Source organism: Leiobunum rupestre, chromosome 5 (genome assembly GCF_980474605.1).
Source record: "Leiobunum rupestre chromosome 5, qqLeiRupe1.1.hap1, whole genome shotgun sequence".
NCBI lineage: Eukaryota > Metazoa > Arthropoda > Arachnida > Opiliones > Sclerosomatidae > Leiobunum > Leiobunum rupestre.
In genome coordinates, this window is record NC_143388.1 from 22,912,150 (window position 1) to 22,937,822 (window position 25,673).

At 36.2% G+C, this 25,673-nt stretch overlaps 2 protein-coding genes across 3 annotated transcripts in view; one reads left to right on the forward strand and one right to left on the reverse strand.

Moving 5' to 3' along the window:
* The window catches only part of LOC149943832 (telomerase protein component 1-like), an 82,689-nt gene that overhangs the window by 12,667 nt on the left and 44,349 nt on the right, over window positions 1-25,673 (forward strand). The window lies entirely within an intron of this gene.
* On the reverse strand, window positions 3,847-25,575 carry LOC149943833 (uncharacterized). 2 transcript variants are annotated; one of them, XM_090174483.1, is made up of 3 exons: window positions 25,548-25,575; window positions 7,778-8,326; window positions 3,847-7,711 (listed from the first exon to the last, which is right to left on the reverse strand). In XM_090174483.1, the coding sequence occupies exons 2-3, from the start codon at window positions 8,294-8,296 to the stop codon at window positions 4,244-4,246; spliced, it is 3,987 nt and encodes a 1,328-aa protein (XP_090030609.1). In that variant the 5' UTR covers window positions 8,297-8,326; window positions 25,548-25,575; the 3' UTR covers window positions 3,847-4,243. The 2 variants fall into 2 exon arrangements, with proteins under 2 accessions (XP_090030609.1, XP_090030608.1); XM_090174482.1 differs by lacking the exon at window positions 25,548-25,575 and adding an exon at window positions 9,405-9,493.

Sequence of the window (25,673 nt, forward strand, 5' to 3'; positions counted from 1 at the left end):
AAAAATCTCGATCTACGAAAACGGCGTCTCTTCCTCTCCACCGTCATTTCTCCATGCCGCAACTGAAGTTTGAACTTCAAATGGTCAAGGTTAGTGGCGCCATCTACCAGGACTTTAAGAATTTTTTTAAATAATCGGAAAAAAATCGGGTAAAATCGGTATCGAAAGGTTTTTTTTTATAATCGGGTAAAATCGGTATTTTAGACGCGAACCGATTAATCGGGAAATCGCGATATCGGTGACCGATACCGATTTCATATCGGTTTGGGCCCAACATTAGTATTGTTTAATATTTATTAAATATACTAATGAGCCACCATGATCCTTTACCATATCAATATCTTAAATCTTTCTTATAACAATGAGAATACTGGTAACATTATGCATTTAGTATCAAATTAATCAATTGTTGAATGGTAAGTCAAGTTTTTACTGGAATAGCAAAAATTGTAAAGTATTTGGCATATTATTCGATATTCTAATTACTATTTGGTATTTGATCAGTTATCTGGCTCGTATATCTCACCCAAAAATATTTGTCAAAATTATTCGTTGTTCAAAATAGTAGATTTGGTATTAGACATGGTTAGAAAAATAATATTCAATAGTTCTTTTTATTAAAGGGATCCATCACTCACAACAGGGGGAGGCATAGGGTAACATAAAATCCAGACTTGCAGTGTGCTTCAAAACCAGTTTTTTTGTGACCCCTATGCCTTCCCCTGTTGTGAGTGAGGGATCCCTTTAAGAAACAAGGCCATCTTCTTTTATGTTGCTCTTACGTCACAGTCTCTAACTTTTACAAGGCTACGAACGCGCGTCATTAGCTGAAAGCTATTCGTGAGTTCTGAACCGTTCAACCAGTCCCCATGCGCACTATTCGGCAAAAAAAATTCTAGAACTACCCAAATGCAAACTATTCGCAGACAAGAACCTCTTGTTGAACCGTTCGGAACCGTTCTAAATGGTACCTGCTCAAGAGCAAGTACTGGTCGGAACTCAAGGTTGAAATCTCTAACATTCGTCTGCACATCGGGCTGCGTACGTCAAATCGTACGAATCACAACTATTGGTACAAAAGTTCTGAACTATCCAGAACTTTTGCGTGACGTTACAGCTCAGTCCTAGGCCGTTCTCTTAACGGTTCAGAACTCACGAATAGTTTTCAGCTAGTGTCGCAACGAATATACTAATATAGCCGTGTCTTGTGACGTAAGAGCAACATTTTAACAAGTTGGGCAAGACCACTTTTTATTTTGTAAAATCAACTATTGAAAACCTTATCATACACTTAATAATTGGCTTTAAATTTATATTGATCTTAACACCACAAATGGCTATAATGTATCGTGCGCAGCGATTAGCCTTTTGGTTCATTTTGTTCCTTCAGATGGCGATAGTAAAATGAGTCGCGGACTCGCGGTAATTTCTGCTGGAAAATTCCTAGGAGTAAAATAAGGAGAGCCAACTCAAACAATTTCTTAAAATAAAGCACAGCAAATATAATTTACCATTTTCGGTTCCATAAAGCCGATCTCACCCGGTCATGACGACTAGTGCGATGCAGTGTCAATCGTGGCACCATCTCTAGATTTATTGTTGAACTAATAATTAACAAAAGTTATCCGACTCTTGAAACTGTCGTCTGCTTAAATAACGAATCTAGGTATCAGGAATTTACAGTAGGTTGTATCTAGTATATTTTAGAAACCCAGACTTTGATAGGCTTATTTACAACCACTTCGCTGATAGGCTCAATCAATATATATTGTTATAACATTTATTATTTATTAATTGAAAATAATCTATTCGCAAGTCAGATAGATGGCGGTAGCTTCGCAATTTAGTCCAGGCAACGAAAAGGTATAGAGGGAAATGTTGGGAACACAATTTTTGACTTGGTAACTTTGTTTGGACTAGTTAGGAGGTGAACATATCAAAAGTCTCCGCCCGTAGCCCTTGAGCCGGGGGGGAGGAGGGGGTTTGAAGGTCCCATTTTTCGGTTTTTCGCTTATATCTCGGAAACTATGCGTCCTAGCGACTTGATCACTTTATGCACAATGCAAGCTGATTACATTTGCTACAGGTCTTACTCAGTCACGGTTTTTGATATCTTGCATAGTTTTCGAGATATCCGCTCTTGAAAGTCTGTAATTTTGAAAAAAAAACATTTTTGCTCTTTTTGACCGGATAACCCTTCAACGATGCACCCAAAAAATAAATTCCGCCCATAGGGTTGTAGAGCATTAAATTCACTTCAATAATATATATTACTTTACTATTTTACCTATTCTCCTTCCAATGTTAAAGCAATTTCAGTGTTGAGCGTGAAATCCGAAGTTTTGCGACAACTGCCGACTAATGAATCTTTCAATTTCTCACCATTCCCAGTCAACGTAATGGCCAAAATATGCACCATTTTGTACACATAGTGAGTACTGGATGTCTAAATAGCACAGATACTCATTTTAGAATATATACTAGTGGGGCCGCTGACCAGGCGACCAGCATCCTCACACTTAATTAAAGAAGACCTAGACCATTTTAATGGGAAAATATGTTGCTATGACCAACGTTGTGCATATATGAGTGTCTATAAGGCATTGGGATAGTGACGAGAAGTGAAGTCACATTGGCTAGTTGGCTGATTTGGCCATCACCGCTCTCTTTACTGGCTTTTTAAAGGGAAACTATCCCTTTTTCACCCACTTTAGAAACATCAGGACTCGATGCAGTCACTTCCTCATCACATACAAAACACTTGCTGGTCATTTTGACGACACAACACTCATGACATCGTTAAATGTCGAAAACTATGCAAGATATCAAAAACCGTGACTGAGTAAGACCTGTAGCAAATTTAATCAGCTTTCATTGTGTATAGAGTGACCATGTCGCTAGGATGCATAGTTTCCGAGATATAAGCGAAAAACCGAAAAATGGGACCTTCAAACCCCCCCCCCCCCGGCTCAAGGGCTACGGGCGGGGATATGTTCACCTCCTAACTAGTCCAAACAAAGTTACCAAGTCAAAAATTGTGTTCCCAACATTTCCCTCTATACCTTTTTTTGAGCATTCGTTGACTGGACTAATTTCAGTATCATTTTTTCTCTCCTTATTATTTTTCCATTATAATTCTAAAGTATTTGTGTAATGATGTAATCTAGAATTAACAAACACACTCATGTGTAGGTATAATGTTGTGGTGTAGTGTTTTAAGGCGTTTCAGAACAAATGACTACTGTATTGAAGAAGTTTTTTCTTAAATAATATAAAACTACAAAATGCATCCTCCGAACAAAATGAAACTTATGACAGCATAATACTTAATACATGTCGAAGTTTTATAGTTTATAGTTTTTACTTGGCACTGTCATCAATTTGTCAGTGATAACAAACCCCAACGCGAATCATAAGTTCAATTACGCGAAATCTCCATAAAGTCTTTCTGAAGCCATTTTCTTAAAAGTATCGAATACTCGGAAATTGTACTTGGTTTGAAGATATGCATGTCACGGTTAGTTTACGGTCGTTGATTGAGTGACGATGGCTGCGTTCAGGAACACTTGGCGCACTTCCGTTTAAAAGTAATCGTTGAGTTTCCTTATTGTAAGATTTTTCGCACTCATTTTTTGCTCACTGAACGAACTGTCTTTAAGTGCAGTTTTTTTCGTTGTTCTACAGAAGCGAAGAATAAGTCATGACGCGAACATAAATTTGTCTTTAAAAGCAATGGATTGATTGATAATTCTATTATTTTAGATTTAATATTTAATAATTATGATAAAACAACAAAATATAAAAGAAAATTTCCTATATAGAATTTTTTTTATATTTAAGGAGATTGCTTATGTTGGCATCATGGTCTAATTTACCCCAGTCATGAAAGGGGGCGGGGAAGGAAAACGTCACATGCGCGTGCTGAATCGCGCCAGTTTTAGGGAACCAATGAGATACCGAGCTAGTTTGATTTTTATTAAGGGAAAATGATCTTTCTGGTAGAGCATTAAGGGGGATTTTGAGCAACGTAAAACATTATCCCTAAGATTATATTCTTGATTTTATCGAAATTATTTTAAAGTTGTAATTTTAGTTCAGCCTTTACACACACGAGGTAGCAGCCATTTCACTTAAAGCAACGATCAGCGAATTTTCATTTTAGGAAAACGGTTTCTTCCTGAACGCAACCAATATATAAAAATAATGTAGAGGAATAATTTTTTTTAAATAACGTGTTTATAATTTATCTGTTTTCGTCACTATCCGGATACGTGACGTAATATGGTGTGTTTTTGAGATGATGAGGTCGTCCCGAGGTACGGTACGCTAAATGAGGGGGCATAATCTTTTGCCTTCCCAGTGTCGAATACGAGAATGCCTGCGGATGAAGGCTTTGATTGGGGTAGCAATTGCAAGGGTGATTGGGCGGCTTCAAGCAAGTGCAAGTTCCTTGCGCTCGCAACGCTAAGGGACCCGCCAAGGGTCCGGCTGTGTAGTGAGGTCTCGCTCTTCGTAATCGGATGACGCAAATTATGATGATTAGAATGCAAACGAAGGCCACGACTCCGGCCACTATCCCTATTATCATCGTGTCCACTTTGGTCAAGGTACTCTTACTATTGACCGCCGACGGTGGCATGGCTTTCTTGATCGGCCTGGGACTAGTGGATGGGGTTTCGAATATGATGTCCGGTTCGCTGGTTGGTTTCCGTCTGGTCGTGGTCGCTACCGTCGTGGTGCTGCTGGAAAAGGTTCCCGTCTCGTCGCAAATTAATTCGCTTTGCGCCAAACTGGAGACTTTTTTACCAGCTAAGTGTTCGGGATGACGACACCGAACCGAATTGAAGTTTTCGTTCACTCGGTTGTTTTTCTTCCGGTCTTGAAGCCACATCCAAAACGGTTGCAAATTGCAATCGCAGTAGATGGGGTTGTTCTCGAAACCGTTAACTTCGATGGTGCTTTGTTTGCTGTTCAACGTTTGCAGCAGTTGCGGGTTGATATTGGTGATTTCGCTACCCGAAATATTCAGCTTTATCTTGGACGATAACGGTAACGGTAGGAATACCGTCATGGGCAATACCGAAATGCTGGTGTTCTTCAAATCGATGGATAGCGTTGGGTTTTGCAAACCGGCGAACGCCCCCGAAGAAAGACTTCGTAGGTTGCGACCCGTCACGGTTAATTTCTTCAATCGCGGAGAATAGATGTCCTGTAGCTGATCGGTCAACTGCGGGTCTCTGATTTCCGTTTCTAAGCTCTCCAGGTTGTTCGCTTTTTGCAAACAGTCTTTGATGTCCAGATAGTTCAAATTGGGATAGTCGTTTATTTTCAAACTTCTCAGTTTCTTCATATTGAAGAACACTTCGCAGTCGAGACGGGTGAGCTCCGGTAGACTGCCCGCGTTGAGGTCTTCGATGTTCGGAACTTGATCGAAATCTCCACCCAGGATGTTTGATAGAGGGTTCGACGAAATGTCCAGTTTTCGAAGCAACGGAAGTGACAGCCACGACTGCGGATGCCCGAATTTCAAACTCTTAATTTTATTCCTTGAGAGATCGAGATTGCTCAAGTATCCCGTTTTCTGGAACGCGTCTTTTTCTACGTTATCTATTTCGTTGTTGGAGACGTTTAAATTTTTGAGGAACGGGCTTTCGATCAAAGGCAAAAATTGGAGACCCGTCGAGGCGATATTGAGTTTTCGAATACTTTTAGGTTCCGATAACAGAACTAAATGCGCTTCGTACGTCAATGGGTTGTAAGATAAGTCTAACTGTTTAACGTTTACCAGAGCGTCAGCGTTGGACGGTAAGTTACTAATTTTGTTGTTAGATAAATCCACGCGCTCTAGGAAAGAGAATTGCTTCTTGAGAGCCGCCGTTGGAAAGTCTCGAAACTGGTTTTCGGCTATGTTAATCGACTCTAGTTTGAAGACGTGTAGTCGGCTGAAAATTTCGCTGGGCAAACTGGAGATGTTGTTGCGTCGTAAATTTAAATTCAATCTGCTGATGCCGTGGAAGGTTCTCTCCTGCAGCGAAGAGACGTTGTTATTGCTGAGATCGATCCAGCGCAATTGCGTCGAGTTTTGGAAAGTGTTGTCGCCGATTTTTCCGATCATGTTGTCTTGAAGATACAAGTCTCTCAGCGTCGGCATGTTGGCGAAATCGGCGTCTTCGAGAGACTGCAGTCTGTTATTTTGCAAATCAATCGTACGCAGAGACGACACGCCGCGGATGATTTCGCTCGGGAAGAAAGTCAACTTGTTCGACGCCAAACTAACGCTCTTTAGCGACGGGTGGATTGAGAATGAGTTGGGGTATAAATAGGTGATGTGATTGTCGCTTAGATCCAAAACCTCCAACGTCGTTCTACCGTTGAACATGTCCCCTTTGATAGACGACAGTTGGTTGTTGTTCAATAGCAACGTTTTCAAATTGGGCAGGTTATCGAACGCGGCGTTCTTAATGGCGGTTAGTTTATTGCCTCTCAAATCTAGCTTCTCCAACGAAGACATTTTGTAGAAACTTCGAGGGCTCAGATCAGTCAGTTCGTTGTGTTGGAGGTAGATTGTGTCCAGAGAAAAATTGGAGAAAGTATTCGAATCCAAAGAGGCGATTTTGTTGTACGATAAGTCCAGAACTTTCATTCGTTGCAAAGGATCCAAGGTGCCTGCCGTGATACGCGCTATAGCGTTGTTACTTAGGTTCAAGTATCTCAGCTCCGGCATTAGCTCGAAAACGTACGGACTCAGTTCGACGAGACTGTTGGCGGCGAAACTGGCGATTTGTAGTTGCGGAAAAGACATCCTGGGAAGTTCTTTTACGTTGTTGTTGCCCAAATCGATCACTAAGATCGAACCTTCGATTCCCGACAACTTCGAGACCGTGATCTCCGTGATTTTGTTGCCGTACAAGTTGAGAAGCGCCAGTTTCTTGAAATTCTGAAAGCAACCGTCGGGTATCTCCCGAATGAGATTGAACGACAAGGACAGCTCTTCCACTTGTTGGATGCTCTCCAGAATGGTAGACGAGATGGCGGCGATGCGATTATAATCGAGATTGACCTTCTGCAACTTCTTCAGGTTTTCGAAAACGTCGGAAGGGAACGCCAAAATCTGGTTGTCAGCTAAAGAGATGGCTTCCAAGTTTTCCAAACTGTAAAAAGAATCTGGACTGAGTTTCCGCAAGTTGTTGTAATCGAGTCGTAGTTCTTTGATAGTTCTGGCGCCCAGGAAAGTGCTACTGGGTATTTTGCTGATGCCATTTCTGCTCAAGTCCAACTCTTGGAGGTTGATGATGATGGAGAAACTAGCGCCTTCTAACGATCGAATCTTGTTGGAATTGAGATTAAGCTTTCGCAGTTCCTCCAATCGTTCGAAAGCCATCACGGGCACTTCCGTCAGGAAGTTTTGAGACAAGTCGATGTCTCTGATGTGAACGGATCCTTGAAAAGCGTTTACCGTCACTTGATTAATTCTATTTTGCGAGAGGATGAGTCTTTGCAGAGAAGGCAGTCCGTCGAACGAACCATCGCCCACCGCGTCAATGGCGTTTGAGCTTAAGTTGAGATACACCAAATTCGGATGATCCGGGAAATGGGTGACCGCTAGATGCGATATTTGATTGTCTTGCAAATGTAACTGTTGCAAGGATGGCAGTTTCTTGAGACCCTCCGACGGGACGTGATCCAATTCGTTGCCTTCGAGATGCAGTTCCTGCAAACAAATTAGCGTATAATTAACACCGACGGAATTATTTTTTAATTTCGAGATAAATCTTACAGTCAAATGTCGAAGTCCTTCGAATAGGTTCGAGTCGAGTGCTCGGAGTCCATTGAGCGACAAATCCAGACTCCTCAGTCGTAACAATTTTTGGAATTCGGCGGTGGAGAAGATGGGGTTGAGCTGATCTCCGAGTTGGTTGTCCGAAAGGTTAATCTCTTCCACGGTACCCTCGATTCCGTCGAAGACCCTCTCGGTCAACCTCCTGAGCAAATTTCGCGAGAAATCGACGCTTCTGAGCGGCACCTGACTGGCGGTGAAGAGCTGGGCTTCCAAGTTCTGGACACCGGCGTTCCGTTGACTAAACTTGAAGACTCTTTGTTGGAAGGGCAACAGCGGGAAATCTCCGAAGAAGGCGACGTTGTCGCAATCCACCGCCGTCCCGTTGTCTTCGTCTTCGACGCAAATACATGGCAGGTTGACGTTGCGGAACTTTTCCCGGCAAGGGTAGGACACCGCTTGAGAGAGGCTGAGCAGAGGCAGGCAGGAGGCGACGATGGCGAACACGACGACAGACATGCTTCCTCACTTCGTGATTTCGTCGACACCCTGCAGGAAGGTAAACAAGGAAGCGATTAGCTTTTTGTCGCTAAGATAAGATTGGCGTCTCGCTCGACGGAGTTTCCATAGTCCCGATTTCCCCTTCTAACCCAATACCTCGAGTCCGATGGGTGACCGCCAAGATTTCCTCTCTCTATAGCGGAACCGAAAAGATTTAATCGGCTGTATCGCTAACGACTTCGTTGGATCCATCTATCTACCTTTCATTCGCCCAGCTCTATAAAACCGTTATCCAACAGTCGAAGCTGTTTTCGGTTGGCACTTTTTTGATTTTTTTAATAAAATTTAAATCAATCGATTTGTTTTATTTAAATCGGATTTTTTTATTTTATTGAATTTATTGATTTTTATAGGTTCGTACACGACCTGGAAAAGTCAGGGAATTTGAAAATGTTTTCAAAAGGTCAGGGAATTTGAAAATGTTTCCAAAAGGTCAGGGAAAACTCAGGGAATTTGAAAATGTTTCCAAAGGTCAGGGAAAACTCAGGGAATTTGAAAATGTTTCCAGAAGGTCAGCGAAAAGACAGGGAATTTTAAAATTATTTCAAAATGTCAGGGAAAAGTCAAGGAGTTAGAAAATGGTACCAAAATGTAAGGAAATTTTAAATTGACCCCAAAAAAACCAGACAAATTTTTGAAAGAAAATATTTTCAAGATTTTTATCACAAACCATTGGTTTATTCTACAAAAATGGTCAGGGAAAATTGAGCAATTTGGTCAGGGAAAACCTGGAAATGTCAGGGAATTTAATTCCGGAAATTTTGTACGAACCCTGTACAATTAATGGCTCTTTTCCTGTTTAATTAACGGATATTTTACATTATGAGTTAGCTAATTTTTAAGTAAATGAAATCTTAATTGAATTACTATTGAATATTTTAGTTTGCTCAGATTTTCTATGTATTTTAATTTATAAGAAACTATTTTTGTCATTTTTTATTCCTACATTAAAATACATTGTATGATTTAAAAAAAACCCGTTTATTTAAATGTTGATTTAAATCAGCCCACCCTGGGAAAACACCAATTTCTTAGATTTAGAGTAATTTATCTACGTAATAATTACCAAAACCACCGTTAGATCCCGTGTCTATTTGTTGGCGTGTTCTCATTCGAAGTAATTATTCGCTCGGCCAGTAAAATGAAGAAAAATAGACCCTCCTTCTTGGCACAAGAGAATCTGATCTTTTTTGCGTCTAACCAGTTTTATTGGCTAAAATACACACCCTTTAGCTTTTCGGGAATAAAAAAACCTTTCTATCAAGATTTGTCTGAACGCAAGGCCGTTCGTCCCTTACTTAACATGTAAGCGGAGCACTAGTTTAAAAAAAACATTTTGGAAAGAAATGTTAAAGACTGTCACGATTTTAAAAAGTATTTTACTCGTAGCATAAGTAACATAATAACAATAAGTATGACACTTCCTATTGCTTTAATGCTAATTTTCTAACTGAAATTTTTTTCGGCTGTGACTTGGACTAACTACTTACCGTTTTGGATGACTACTTTTTATTAAAAATTTAAGCCTAATACCGGAGAGCACGTTCTGGAGTCGCGAGGGGCTTAGGCTTTGTTTTGAAGCCCGCGTGCGAATCACGCGTCATAAAAAAAATTAGCTCGTGGCGCCGAGAAAAACGTTTTTAATTTATATCATTTTAGCCTAATATTCCGCCTATCTATCGGAAACCAGATATTTCGGCTTAGCGGAAGTCTCGCGTATTTTCGACACTAGAGGGCTCTGTGCTGAGAAAACATCTTGATTGCGCAATAACTATGAAAATCAGTTCGGTTGTAAATCTCGTGAATTGTCATACTTATTGTTACTATGTTACTTATGCTCGTAGTTAACATTTTATCTGGGTTGGGTCTTTCCCTCGAAAAGTTCAAATGCTTTCGCAGAAATGAAATTCCGATTAATCGTTTAATTTAAGCCGCTAGCGGTTTTTCGGGGATATTAATTTCGGTTATTAATGTGTCTGGGTAATTAATTACATCATTATTAAACTATAGGAGTAATAATTTACATTCGATTTCATTCACATTGATTGAAGGTTGGCAATAACTATGTTTTTTTATTTTCAAAAACCCAAAAACAGTTTTTCTCAAAAATAAATTATTACTTTTGTGTAAAAGACTTTTGAAATCGAACCTAAAACTATAAAAACGTAGCTTAAATCGTTTTTTCTAAATATTTTTTGTTTAAAACGCTTTTCAATCTGTTTTTAAATGGAACTAAAAAATAAAAATACGTCCTTATGCGTAAAAATAGAATTAGATTTAAAAAAAATTCTCAATTGTTTTTGGATCTTACAATTCATGCTTAAAAATTGTATAAATAAAACAAATTACATTCTATGTAATATTATTTAATTTTGATAAAGCGTATGAAATAGATTGCAGTTATTTAAACGGTTCTTAAAGCGTTTTCTAAGTAGTTCGATTGCAATATATCACAAGTAACATAACAAGTAGGTCTATGAGACTATGTCATGTCCTGTTCTCCAAAGCTATAATTTGTCTACCCGCTAGTCTGTTTCACCAATTATTGTATAAATCATAACGTGTCTAAGGGTTGACATTCCAAAGAAAATCCTGTAGGCCTCCAAAAGAAATCCGCAATGCGAAACCAGTTCATAAATAATGTTTTTTAATCAAGAAAACCGCGAAAAATATCATAAGAATCTAAAAAAAATCGTTCATTATAAGAATTGATAATAAACCAAGAAATTCGATAAATAAATTCGGAAAATCGAGAAATTCGATAACATAACCTTGTAAAATCTAGAATTTTGAGCCGAGAAATTCTATAAATGAAATCGAACAAACCGGGGAAATTCGATAATTAAAATTGAGCAAACCAAGAAATTCTATAAATAAAATCGAGCAAACCGAGAAATTTAATAAATAAAATCGAAAAAACCGAGAAATTCGATAAATAAAATCGAACAAACCGAAAAATTCGATAAATTCGAGCAAATTGACATATTCAATAATTAAAATCCAACCAACTGAGAAATTCAATAAATATACTCGTAAAATCTAGAACTTCGTTAAATGGAAAAATAGATGTATTGTATCAACACATCGAATAATTCTATAAATATAATTAAAAAGTTAATAAATAATTCGAGTAATTCGTTATATTAAGAGTTCCTTCCTAAAGTCGTAAAAATAAAGAAATAGAAAATTTCAAAGATAAAAACATTGTTGAAAAATTAAAATAATACGTTACTAAATCGAGGATTTAGAAATCCCAGATATTTTTTCCTCGTGTCTAAACTCCCGATTTTATTGTATTTTAATTTGGCTAAAAATGAATTTTAAATCTTAAAAAGTAGGACTATCGTATACATTTATGGTGTCCTCGATTTTGGAGTCCAAACTTGCCAAGAAATCCCTTTACAGAAGTCAATGGAATTTTAAAATTTTCCCCGTTAGATAAACATATCCTGCCAAATTAGTTTTGAATCGGTCGCCTCTTGGAAGTTTACAAGGTTACTCGAATTATTTCCCTTTGGTTCTGACAATAAAAAAAGGGGGTGACTATTTATGTTTTGGCTACAACCCCTCTCAAAACCCGCTTTCAAAAGTAGGTCTCCGCCATTTTCGGTACCATTCTATTCTCTGTTATTCGGATTATATAGCAAAGTTTTGACCTCTACGCTTACGACCTCGCTTCTCGGCTGACTCGCCATGACCCCTGTTCAATTTAGAAGCAACAGCTTCCCACCATCTTCTCCCCAACTTGCCCAAGGAAAAAATTATCAGCAAACCTACCATTAATAGAAACTGATATTTCTAGAAACCACTTAAGAGTGTTTTTTTTACGCATCTAGATTTTTTGGGTATTTGTGGACTTGCCCTGGGGCTTTTGTCAGGTATCTTACGGAAGGTAAATTTTTCTCTATTTTATTTGAGACAGGACCGGTTCCGCGTAATGAATTAAAAAATGTATACTGGTGATGGAAAAAATTCCGCAGTTTGACCGTAATATTACAAACGGTGTTTGGCGAGTTGAGCAATTTTTTTTTGGTTTCGCGTTGAGGATATATATGTAAATTGTATATTGTTAATTTTAATTTGTAAATATTAATGAGCTGGTATCTCGGATATTTTGTAAACCAGTTTAACATTTCCAATTTTTTTCTCAAAAGTCCGGGTAAATGCCGGACGTTAATAGCGGAATTTATAACAACCCCCGTTTTCAAAGGAAGCATCTAACAACAAATAGTTCTTACAGGGCTGCCATACGTCAGGGAAAATATGAAAACCAGGGAATTCAAAAATAGGCCTAAAAAGTCGGGGAATTTTAAAAATTTGTAAAAATTCAGCAAAATGTCACGGAATTAAATTTTCTATAGACTTTTTTTAAGGTAATTTGACTGTAGATCTATGACAAATTCTATGATTATCATTTATTTCCTTGAAAGTTTGTAAAAAAATTTCAACATCGCATTAACCTTTTTACTGAAATAGAAGTGCATTTTCATTTATTAACTTCTGATTTTGTGACCGTGGACTATTCAAATTAAAAGGTTTAAAATTAGTATAAATTGTTTTAAAAATTAAAGATAGTATTTGTGGGGTAGTAAGTTGTTTGGTAGAATCTTCTCGGAACGAATCATCTTGGCCACAAAGTTATATAGGAGGAACGCCTAGTCCCAAATTTGCATAAGACCGAATTTTTTCATTCGTAGCAACCTCAACAAATAGATTCGTAGCAACCTCAACAAATAGATTCGTAGCAACCTCAACAAATAGATTCGTAGCAACCTCAACAAATAGATTCGTAGCAACCTCAACAAATAGATTCGTAGCAACCTCAACAAATAGATTCGTAGCAACCTCAACAAATAGATTCGTAGCAACCTCAACAAATAGATTCGTAGCAACCTCAACAAATAGATTCGTAGCAACCTCAACAAATAAATTCGTAGCGACCTCAACAAATAAATTCGTAGCGACCTCAACAAATAGATTCGTAGCGACCTCAACAAATAGATTCGTAGCGACCTCAACAAATAGATTCGTAGCGACCTCAACAAATAGATTCGTAGCGACCTCAACAAATAGATTCGTAGCGACCTCAACAAATAGATTCGTAGCGACCTCAACAAATAGATTCGTAGCGACCTCAACAAATAGATTCGTAGTAACCTCAACAAATAGATCCATCAATATACGTCACAGATCGTTTCATTTTTAAAAAGAACATACCCTCTTCAAGAATTCGGGGGAAATAATTTCTTACTCCTAGCTATACCGCTTTAATAGTAGAACCATAGTAGCACCTATCACAGCTTTTAGAAAATCTCCTTCAGTTTAACGAATATCAGAAAATGCTTTTATAATAGTATATAATTACTGATACCACTTTTCCAGTCGGAATATAAAAATCTAATTTTCATTGTCTCTCATTCGCTATGGCGTCGTCTTATTAGCCCCAAAGAAAGTCTTCCTTCGCCAGCAGCCAAACTAATTTTCCAGTCAAAACTGGTAATACCCCTTCTCATAAAATCGAATAACATTTCTACACCGATTGGAAAAAAAAAAGTTCAATTTCCACTTTTTATAACCCTCTCTGCGGTTTTTCATCGTTATGGAAAAACGGGAAGGGTATTTACGCCCTGACTCGATTTTATTTCAACAACCGTATGCTTCTAGTTTTTATTCAATATATCTTATTTAAAATTATATTTTCATTTTATCTAGCGAAGCGTAGTACTCGAATCAATTATAAACAAGATGCCACGGACATTTAACTACACACAATCCCCCGATGTATTAACTATATTTTAAATATTAAATTTTAATTTGAACCAAGATGAATTTTATCGAAAAATAATTTTTCGAGTTACCTGGTTTTGGAAATAAAGTAGCGACACGCGAACACTTTAACTAAATTAATTTTTAGACAACCCGAATTTTTCGTGTTACCTGCTTTTGAAAATAAAGTAGCGAAACCCAAACACGTTAATTTAAATTAATTTTTAGACAAACCGAATTTTTCTAGTTACCTGGTTTTGGAAATAAAGTAGTGAAACCCAAACACGTTAATTTAAATTAATTTTTAGACAAACTGAATTTTTCTAGTTACCTGGTTTTGGAAACAAGGTAGCGAAACGCGAAAACTGTAATTTAAATTAATTTTTAAACAACCCGAAATTTTCGAGTTACCTGGTTTTGGAAATAAGGTAGCGAAACGCGAACACATTAATTTAAATTAATTTTAAGACAAACCTAAGTAAGTTAGCGAAACGTGATCGAGTTAGATGGCGCCTGTATCAATTGTTACGAAATTCAAATATGACAATTGTGCGTAGGCAACTTATGGGGTCCCGTGAATTGAGTAGAAATCTCACTTAAAATTAAGATTTCTTAATGCAACCGAAAACGTTGTTCAGAAATGATCAGTTCTAACTCAAAATATAATTTTCAATCAAATCGCTCTTAATTTAAAAAATTATGTAAATTTAAATTTGATAATCGTCTAAAATCACTAAAATGGGCAAATTCCCCACTTCCGGGAGAGCGATTTCTCAAATGTTACCAATGCCGGTGAGGGCATGCGATTTCCAATCGATTGACGTATTATGTGTCTTTGTACCGGCGGCGGTGGCGAACGCAGTACGTGAAACTAATATATATAAATCCCCCGGGGATTGTGTTAAAAAAGGCAAGGTTGATAAAAAGTTGCTTTCTGGCAAATTCGGAAAATAACACGGTATTTGGAAAAATAACAATTTTTATCATAAGTTATATAATTTATATCAGTATGACACAACGATGTCGGCTAATGACAATTGGTCGAAGGTTGATTACGTTAAATATTTTTGACATAATAATTGAAAATTTAACAACTTGTTTGCTATGATTAATTAATTAAATTAAATACTTATTTTACCTTCATTTGCCCTTTTTTAAAGTTGCACGAACCAAATGAAATGACATTTACTCGAAATATAATATCACGACCGATACTAGATGGCGCGATACAATTAGGAAAAATGGAGGATTCCCTTTTGAGGGAGGGGCTTAGGTAGTAGATCATGTTAACGGACCCGGAAGATAAACTCCCAAGTTTTCAGTAACCTAAATAATACTCAACTTATTCTGGGCAGTAATATTTTTTTTTCTTCAATAACTTTACACTATTCTGGAGACTAGTGTTTGTCACGTTAACTCATCAATAAAATTTCTTGATTTTTACCTCTCCGAGGGGACTTTGTACCCTAGGAGGGGTTATACAACTACCGTGTCTGTCTGTCTGGCCTGCGAACGCGTTCGCATTTTCGGGGCAAAGGGTAATCACTGCGTACCCAGTTTCTTAGAATCAGGGAAAAGGTTTTTCCAAAAGCGCCCTCTTTTTGTCATTGGGTGTAGTATAAATTTTTAATCGGCCGGGATTCGAACCCGAGCCATCTTGCACGACAGGTGAGCGTTCTACCGCAGAACCACGGATACAGTTACGCTTCACTGAAAATTAAAAACTCTTCCGAGGAGAGGTATATTTTGGCTTGCCAACTTGTTAATTTTAAACAGCGCAGATACTAAATAGTAAGAAATGCCGGTGTTTGTACAAAATAATAAAAAAAAAAGTGTTTTCCATTAATATTTTCACCTATTTTCCTAAATCTAAGCGTATAATTATTTAACGAAATAACATATGACCCAAAAAAAATATCCAAGGTTAAAAATGTTGCCAGATCAAAAACATTGTGTGTTGGCGGAGTGGTTAGCACTCTCGCCTCGCAGCAAAAGGTTCGATATCAGCTTGTGGCACTGGGTGAAAACTCTGAAAAAACTTTACTTAGGTCAATTTGCTGTGTTACTAGAATATTTACCGTGCGAAACGGGGTAGCTTTTAGGCCGACCTTGAAGTGACTTACGCTCCGCAGTAAAATACGTAAGAAAAAATTCGAAACCGCAACAGACTTTAAAATTATACAGGCGGCGTTTACCTAAAACCAAGTGAAAATCGCCCTTGATGACACCTTTACAATTATTTAGCAAAGAAAAAGCTTTGCGGCCCTTACCTTATACGATTAAAATATTTTGCGAATAATTCGGGCCTGAGCTTTTACAGACAAAAGCCCATGCCCGACAGATATAAAACCCGCCCGAACCCGAGCCCACCTAATAAGCAACTTTAAACCCGCCCGAACCCGAGCCCACCTAATAAGCAACTTTAAACCCGCCCGAACCCGAGCCCACCTAATAAGAAACTTTATAAACACGCCCGAACCCGAGCCCACCTAATAAGAAACTTTATAAACACGCCCGAACCCGAGCCCTACCGATAAGCAACTTTATAAACGCGCCCAACCTGAGCCCACCCGATAAGCAACTTAATAAGCCAACCCGAACCAGAGCCCACCCGATAAGTAACTTAATAAGCCCACCCGATAAGTAACTTAATAAGCCCACCCGAACCCGAGCCCACCCGATAAGTAACTTAATAAACCCACCCGAAGCTGAAACCACCCGATAAGCAACTTTATAAACCCGCCCGAACCTGAGCCCTCCCGATAAGCAACATTATAAACCCACCCGATAAGCCACTTTATAAACCCGCCCGAAGCTGAAACCACCCGATAAGCAACTTTATAAACCCGTCCGAACCCGAGCCCACCCGATAAGCAACTTTATAAACCCATTTGAGACTGAACCCACCCGATAAGCAACATTATAAACCCACCTGATAAGCAACTTTATAAACCCGCCCGAACGTGAGCCCACCCGATAAGCAACTTTATAAACCCATTTGAGACTGAACCCACCCGATAAGCAACATTATAAACCCACCCGATAAGCAACTTTATAAACCCGCCCATTTCAAGCCCGTCAACATTCGTACCCACCCGGTCCAAGCCCGGCTTGAACCGTACGCTCGACTTACCTCTATCGCAAATCTACTGAATTAATCCATTGATAACTAGTTTGAAATGAACGCTATGGTAACTGTATAAATATTAGATTCTTTCTTCGGCCTTCTTTTGGCGTGTATCAGATTTTTGATATAAGATAAATCATCTTGAAAATAATTATCTCGGTACGCTCTATTAAATCTCGGAAAACAAAAAGACGACGGAAACTATTTCCAAGCTTTGAAATCAAAGGATAACTCGCGTATCTGGGCCGTCGATTGTATTTAATCTTACGCAATTAAACCTAACCCGGCCTCTGTGATTGATTATTATAAGTCGGGAAAATTCAGCCTTATTCACACTGGACAACATTTTCGCGAACAATAGCCAATTTTAGCAACTCATGAAAATGTGTCAACCCGTCTCCGTCGAATTCGCAAATTTTTTGGCGTTTGAACCTCGTGAACATGTCGTTTAAAATTGGAACAGTCTTTGATCCTCTCATTAAAACAATTTGTCAGGTTATTATTTAGTTCGGTAAAGAAGGACACGCGACGGAGCAATCCATGTTTGAACAATACTAGTGTCTGTTTAGCTAAATGGTCTACGTGTCGTCCTTTTCTTCGTCGTGTATCCTGCTTTACCATAATACGAAAATGCGGAAAATATTTCTTTTAACTAGAGCTCGGCGGAACGGATAAATTCATCGCCAAAATTTCAATTATTCGTACAAATTTCGGTGAACTGTTTATTTATGGATATTATTCGAGGTTATAAAACGATTTATTATGCAAAATTTAAGTTTTTATTAGGATAATTTTCGGTTATGGATAAACACAAATAAAACGGATATTTCTTGTCTAAACCCCGAACTCTACTTTTAACGTATGACTTTGAAACAACTAAACGATTTTGAAAACAGAACTTCTAGAAACTTCGCATTTGTCAATTTTCAAAAATTGCTAAAACCAAACGTTCATAATATTTCTCTAGGCCATAAAATGAAACATTGAGCGCATATTTCCCCTGCTGAAAATCAACCGCACGTATTACTTTTCCTAACCATGTAAAATATTAAAATTAAACTGCGTAGGAATATGTAATAATTAATAAATCGTTTTCGCCATGTAATAGTTTTGGAAACTGCCAGGCCGACGGTATGAAGTTTCTAAGCTCGCCCTAAAAATAAAATTTAAAAGTTTAATATTAAACGACGTTTATAAGCTGTAAAATAGATGTTTCTATAAAATAAAACAATAAAATTTAGAAGGATAAAATGTTTTTATCCACGTCACGAGTGCCAGTTATTTAAGTGCTTTACTATTTGCTTGCACGCGGGTTTCATATTCCGAAGGGTCTCGCGACTGCAGCGCGAGCTCTCTACCTTCAAGAGCTACAGCTAAGTGACGTAGACAAAACATTGTCACATGACCTCCCGTATTTTAGAAGCATCTATTAAGGGATTGAAAAAAGGCTTGTGTGGTTTTTATATTTGTTTTTCTTTAGACTGCACCATTTATTTATTGCATAATTTTAATTATAATTGGTTTAATTTTTTTTACATTTTTTACTGATGTACAAAATTGTTTACTGTTTCTTTTTTTTTATATGTTCGGGTCCTATAGAGTAGTAGCACCCCGTAGCTTTGGCCATGGCCGCCATTTTGGGCGCATGGGTGACGTACTAGGACGTCACAGTGCCATTACTCCATAAGTCGCGAGAAGACTTCGGCCTCAAAACTCTGTATTAAAATATATATAAACAAAATTCTACCGGGGATAGATGGCACTATAATACAATTTTAAACTATCTAATCAGAGAAGATAATTTTGTATTTTAAATCTCGACAAAACCGTTCTCCACTACAAACTGAAAACTTTCGACCAATCGTTGAAAATCAAAATTATGACGTCATGTTGCTATCAGAGCGCCATCTACTAACAAATAACGCCATCACCACGTTACCTCGGATGAATTTTACCCCTTTAAAGTCGTCTTTGCCCGTTAAATATTGTAAATCGATCTATAGGGAGACGAATACTTATCTCTTATTCACTTCTGATAAAACGTTTAACTGTTTGTTGCTCCCTGTGAATGAAGGTAAAATTCCGAAAACTCGTTTTTAAGCAATATTTAGAAATAACGATAAATTTTATTCGCCTGTTAAGACTTCATTCGCCAAATATCTTGAGAAGGTTCGTGGAGCGTGTGAACGATAAACTCAAAATCGTTTCGAAAATTGTGTGAACTGTGGATAAAAATGTTGGTTCGTGTGAATAGGCTGGGGTTTTTTTTTTGATTGTAGTGAATTGCACCATGGCCTAAAAAATTATAAATTAGATTATCCCCAATCTTTTCTAATATTTGGATAGTGTGCAGCCAAATTCGTACCAATACTTGTAGTCACTTGTTACACTTTAAAGAAAAACAATGAAAATAGTTTCCAGTGTTCATAAAGTGTATTTGTGTAACTTTTATCTTTATATTTAAATGTATCTTTAATATTTAAATTTATCTTTAATATTTAAATTCATTTTTAATATTTAAATTCATTTTTAATATTTAAATTCATTTTTAATATTTAAATTTATCTTTAATATTTAAATTTATCTTTAATATTTTAATTCATCTTTAATATTTTAATTCATCTTTAATATTTAAATTCATCTTTAATATTTAAATTCATCTTTAATATTTAAATTCATCTTTAATATTTAAATTCATCTTTAATATTTAAATTCATCTTTAATATTTAAATTCATCTTTAATATTTAAATTCATCCTTAATATTTAAATTCATCCTTAATATTTAAATTCATCCTTAATATTTAAATTCATCTTTAATATTTAAATTCATCTTTAATATTTAAATTCATCCTTAATATTTAAAATCATCTTTAATATTTAAATTCATCTTTAATATTTAAATTCATCTTTAATATTTAAATTCATCTTTAATATTCAAATGTATCTTTAATATTCAAATGTATCTTTAATATTCAAATTTATCTTTAATATTCAAATTTATCTTTAATATTCAAATTTATCTTTAATATTCAAATTTATCTTTAATATTCAAATTTATCTTTAATATTTAAATTTATCTTTAATATTTAAATTCATCTTTAATATTTAAATTCATCTTTAATATTTAAATTCATCTTTAATATTTAAATTCATCTTTAATATTTAAATGCATCTTTAATATTTAAATGTATCTTTAATATTTAAATTATTTTTAACAAATTTATTTTTTGAGATACTTAGTTCTGGAACTAACGTAGCATTGTATTAAATTAATACTAAAAAATATAGATATATTTACCAATAAATTGATTACGGATAAATTAAAGTCATAACCTTTATTTTTTAATCTCCGTAAAAAAATCCAGATTTACCAGATTATATTAAATCCGTTGCTGCGGAGTAAGAAAAGTTCAAGAAACTTTTGATTTCAAGGTTGGCTGAATGTTTTCATTTAACGTACGAATCCACAATAGCGGTACATATTTCGCTATTTTCTTCGATTGTTAGTCAAATGTTAAACGTACGCCCGAATCGACGTAACTGTAACATTACATCCGGAAGTTAGTTATTTTTCCAATTGAATACTAGTAGGAACACGCAAAACGTTCGTTTCATTCGAATGGGTTTCCGCGAAAGCGAATTTCTTCTGTATAGAAATAAATGTTCTGTCTCGTGTACTTTTGTTTTCGTTGTCATAGAATTTAAAAGGTCGCGTTAGCCATTTCTACCGTACAATAGAAAAGCGCGTTTCTTAAATATTATTTTCACCAACTAAGCATTACATTTATATTCAAAGAATTTTGATAAATTTTCTTATCTGTCTTCAAAGTTTTTCCCTAAATGTTAAATAGGCCGTTTGACCCTTGTTCGTGCGAGTGGAAATTTTCGGGGCAAAAAAAGGCTTATGAAATGTTTCTTGAAAAATGTATACCAATAAAGATTTAAATAGTTCAATATCAATGGTCTTTTAAAATATTTTGGTTTTGCTAGTAGCATCTATTAATTATCTTTTAGGAACTACTAGTTTCTACAACAACAATTACTTTTTGAAACTACTAGTTTCTAAAACAACTATTACTTTTTGAAACTACTAGTTTCGACAACAACAATTAGTTTTTGAAACTACTAGTTTTTACAATTACTTTTTGAAACTACTAGTTTCTAAAACAACTATTACTTTTTGAAACTACTAGTTTCGACAACAACAATTAGTTTTTGAAACTACTAGTTTTTACAATTAGTTTTTGAAACTACTAGTTTCTACAATTAGTTTTTAAAACTACTTTTTTTCTACTACTACTACTACTACTACTACTAGTACTACTTCTTTTTGAAACTACTTTTTTTCTACTACTACTACTAGTACTACTTCTTTTTGAAACTACTTTTTTTCTACTACTAATACTAGTACTACTCCTTTTTGAAACTAATGGTTTCTAGTACGACTACTGCGACTATTTTTTGAAACTACTGGTTTTTACTACTACTACTCCCTTTTTGAAACTACTGGTTTCTGCTACAACTACTACTAATTTTTGAAACTACTGGTTTCTGCTACAACTACTACTAATTTTTAAAACTACTTGTTTCTACTACTTATTTTTGACTACTGATCAATCCAGAAGTTATATAGTTGGCCGTTAAGTGGCTCTATGTAATCTGAAAGGGCTATTCAGAGAAAACCCCTTTGGGAATATCTAAGCACAATTTATCAATGCACATAACAAATAGCCCTTTAAATAAAAGATAATTCATAGCCGATTATAGAGTTTGTGCTGCTGCGACTGGACATGATAACTGGTTGTCTATGGTTTCTCTTTATACTGCCAAAGCTGATAATTTTCTGTCCATAGGTCTGGCAGAATTTTTCAACCTGGGGCAAGACAGTCAGAGAGGGGTTTATTTAAGTGCCTACTATAATCGTGTATTCAAAAATGAAAAATTTAAATCACCCATATTCCAATAACCACCATTCCTTAACACCCACGGATAAATATTTGTTAAAATATCAGAAAACATAGTGGCGTTTCTTACCCAATGTACCCCGGAAAATTTGATTACCAATTATATGACATTAAAAATGGTAACACCCAAATACTAAACTAATCCCTTAAATTTTTCCATTTAAATATCCGACATGCGTTGCTTTTATTTTTAAGACTCGTAATACGCGTGGGCATCGAAAATAGCGAATTAAAGAAAAACAGTTTTCGGAATAACCTGATAGCGGTAATCAAGGTTGACTCCGTCTCTACAGTCAACTCCCAATTTAAGACGGTATACCGTTAGCATTAGGGCGTTAGACGACCGACTAGCTAACTTCAAAGTCGTAGTACAAGGCGATATGAAGAATGCGGTACCCGATAATTTTTGATTCGGGATAGTAATTTGGCCTACACACTGGTCGGGGTCGCTGGAACAGGTTTGACCACAATCCGTCCGCCGCCGTTCCACGACAATCCGTGGAAGCTCGTTCAACTCCCCGTCTGACCTGGAGTCGCTCCCTCGCGGCCATGCTGTGCGAAATTCACAACAATACCTTAGTACTAGTCCGACTAAAGGAAGCCTAGTTTGCTCTCTATGCAAATTGTTGTTTCTTTCCCCGTGCCATTATTGTCTCTGGCAGATCGTCTTTTGCATAGTCAGTACGTTTCGGCTATTTAAATTTCATATGCAAATATGTTTTCTTCGGGAAGTGAACCAAACTGACCCAGTTACTTTGAAACGGATGCTCCATTATTTTGATTTGTTTTGCTAATTTTGATCGTCCTTCTTTCGGGGTCGGATTATTTATTAAAATAAACCAAATTAGTTCTTATAGCCTATGTGATGGCAATACGCGTTCGAAAAAGTTAGTCTCCACGTGACAAAAGTTCATCCCGGTAGCGACTGACTGTATGGTCTCAGGATTGTTTGATTTAAATAAATTTGTTTTTTAAATCATTGATTTAAATACATTTGGTTTCTAAATCGCTGATTTAAATACATTTGTTTTTTAAATCATGGATTTCAATACATTTGTTTTTTAAATCATTGATTTCAATACATTTGTTTTTTACATCATTGATTTAAATACATTTGTTTTTTATATCATTGATTTAAATACATTTGTTTTTTATATCATTGATTTAAATGCATCTAGTTTCTCAATCATTGATTTAAATACATTTGTTTTTCAAATCGTTGATTTAAATACATTTGTTTTTCAAATCGTTGATTTAAATACATTTGTTTTTTAAATCGTTGATTTAAATACATTTGTTTTTTAAATCGTTGATTTAAATACATTTGTTTTTTAAATCATTGATTTAAATAAATTTGTTTTTTAAATCATTGATTTAAATCGTCTATTATACTTAATTGAAAATGTATAATTATAGTTCCTGTAGTAATGCCAGATTCGAAACAAATTAAATACAAGTACTAAGGAAATTTAATTTAATTAAGATGATTCATTTTAATTTTAGTTGAAATTACTAATTCTTGCAAATTATTAATCATTTGGCAGGAAATGTAGCCGTAAAATATTTAAAAATTAAAATTTAAAAACATCCTGTTTAGGTCATCCAAGGTTCGTACACGACCTGGAAATGTCAGAGAATTTGAAAATGGTCCCAAAATGTCAGGGAAATTTGAAAATGGTCCCAAAAAGTAAGGGAATTTAAAAATGACCCCAATAAAATCAGGCAAATAAATTTTTGAAAGAAATATTATTCAAGATTGTTACCTCAAACAATTCATTTGTTCTACAAAAATTGTCATGAAAAACGTGAAAATGTCTGGGAATTTAATTCCGGAAATTTGGTACGAACGCTGTCATGACAATTTTTCTTAATTCTTAACTTAGTTCAATTCCTTCTAGTTTGAGTTTTTGAGTTAGGGATATTACCTGCCAATCATTTTCAATGTGCACATACTCTGTTACACCATGTTCAGTACTTTAGTGCACATTTAAGTAGAATCATTCCAATGGATTCCGTTTTTTCTTTTCAATATAACGTTTATTAGATTTATTCAAGTAGCTACATGAGCTTATAAAGATTTAAGGAAATGACCAGTTAACTCTGTTCTAATAACCAAGATTGAAAGTGTAGTGTAATATATTTAATCTTTATACAGCGTAACAGCGCTGTTTTATACTGCGTTCTTAAAAATATTTGCGGTGCATCACTTAACAATTATGCCACCCGATTTAACAGAAGCTAGGGCAACTAGCGCATGTTGTAACGCATTTTTCAAAGTTGAATAATCTGACTTTAAAGAGCTTTAACGCCGTTTGATGTAGATATCCCAATTCATTTTTTTAAATTATCATAAAAGACTCTTGACACAAACCAAGATGGCCACGCTGCGAATTCTCGGAACCCCTGGGGTTTTGGGAACCTGCACTGCTCTACGCCTTGAATATGGAAAAATGCGGAAATTTGAAGCATCGGACTCTATAGCTAAGTGAGAAACGTGAACTAAACACTGACGAAGCCCTTTCACTTTAAGGGTTTCATTGAGAGATACCCTCATACGAGGACGATTACTAATGTTAACCCGACTACGTTGTTTCCTAGATATGGGTGTTTCAAAAGGTTATGCAAAAACTTTAAGGAGTTGTAGGGGGTGAGTTGAGAAGTATGCGTGTTGTTTTCCTACGATGAGTTAAAAGAGCGCCAGAGAGCTTCAAAGTGTGGCCTACTAGCCTCTGGAAGTCGGCTGCAACAAGCGCAAAACCAAGCAGCAGGGTTCGTGTGATAGGTAAAAAAGGACTTTGTAAACAAATCGAGGTAACCAGCGTGAAAAAGGACTTTGTAAACAAATCGAGGTAACCAGCGTAAAAAAGGACTTTGTAAACAAATCGAGGTAACCAGCGTAAAAAAGGACTTTGTAAACAAATCGAGGTAACCAGCGTGAAAAAGGACTTTGTAAACAAATCGAGGTAACCAGCGTAAAAAAGGACTTTGTAAACAAATCGAGGTAACCAGCGTAAAAAAGGACTTTGTAAACAAATCGAGGTAACCAGCGTGAAAAAGGACTTTGTAAACAAATCGAGGTAACCAGCGTAAAAAAGGACTTTGTAAACAAATCGAGGTAACCAGCCGCGTATAAAAGTAAACTTAAACCGTATTTAAAGTCCCTGCTGCTTGGTTTTGCGCTTATTGTGCACAGCCAACTTCCAGGGTCTAGTAGGCCACACTTTGAAGCTCTCTGGCGCTCTTTTAACTCATCGTAGGAAAATGAGAAAAAAAACCGGCATACTTCTCAACTCACCCCCTACAACTCCTTAAAATTTTGCATAACCTTTTGAAACCACCCGTATATCTTACCTTTGAAACACAATTCTATCTCTTAAGAGTCCAGTCTTTAAAATCCACACACGATTAGCTCCTGGATTTATTCCGCGTATCCACTCGCGTACTCATTTTCTTTCAAAGTACACATAAATAGATCGC

Coding starts and splice junctions, on each gene's coding strand:
- LOC149943833 (XM_090174483.1), bottom strand. CDS start 8,296: ATGTCTGTCGTCGTGTTCGCCATCGTCGCCTCCTGCCTGCCTCTGCTC. Junction 7,712..7,777: donor AAGGACTTCGACATTTGACT/GTAAGATTTATC, acceptor ATTTGTTTGCAG/GAACTGCATCTCGAAGGCAA.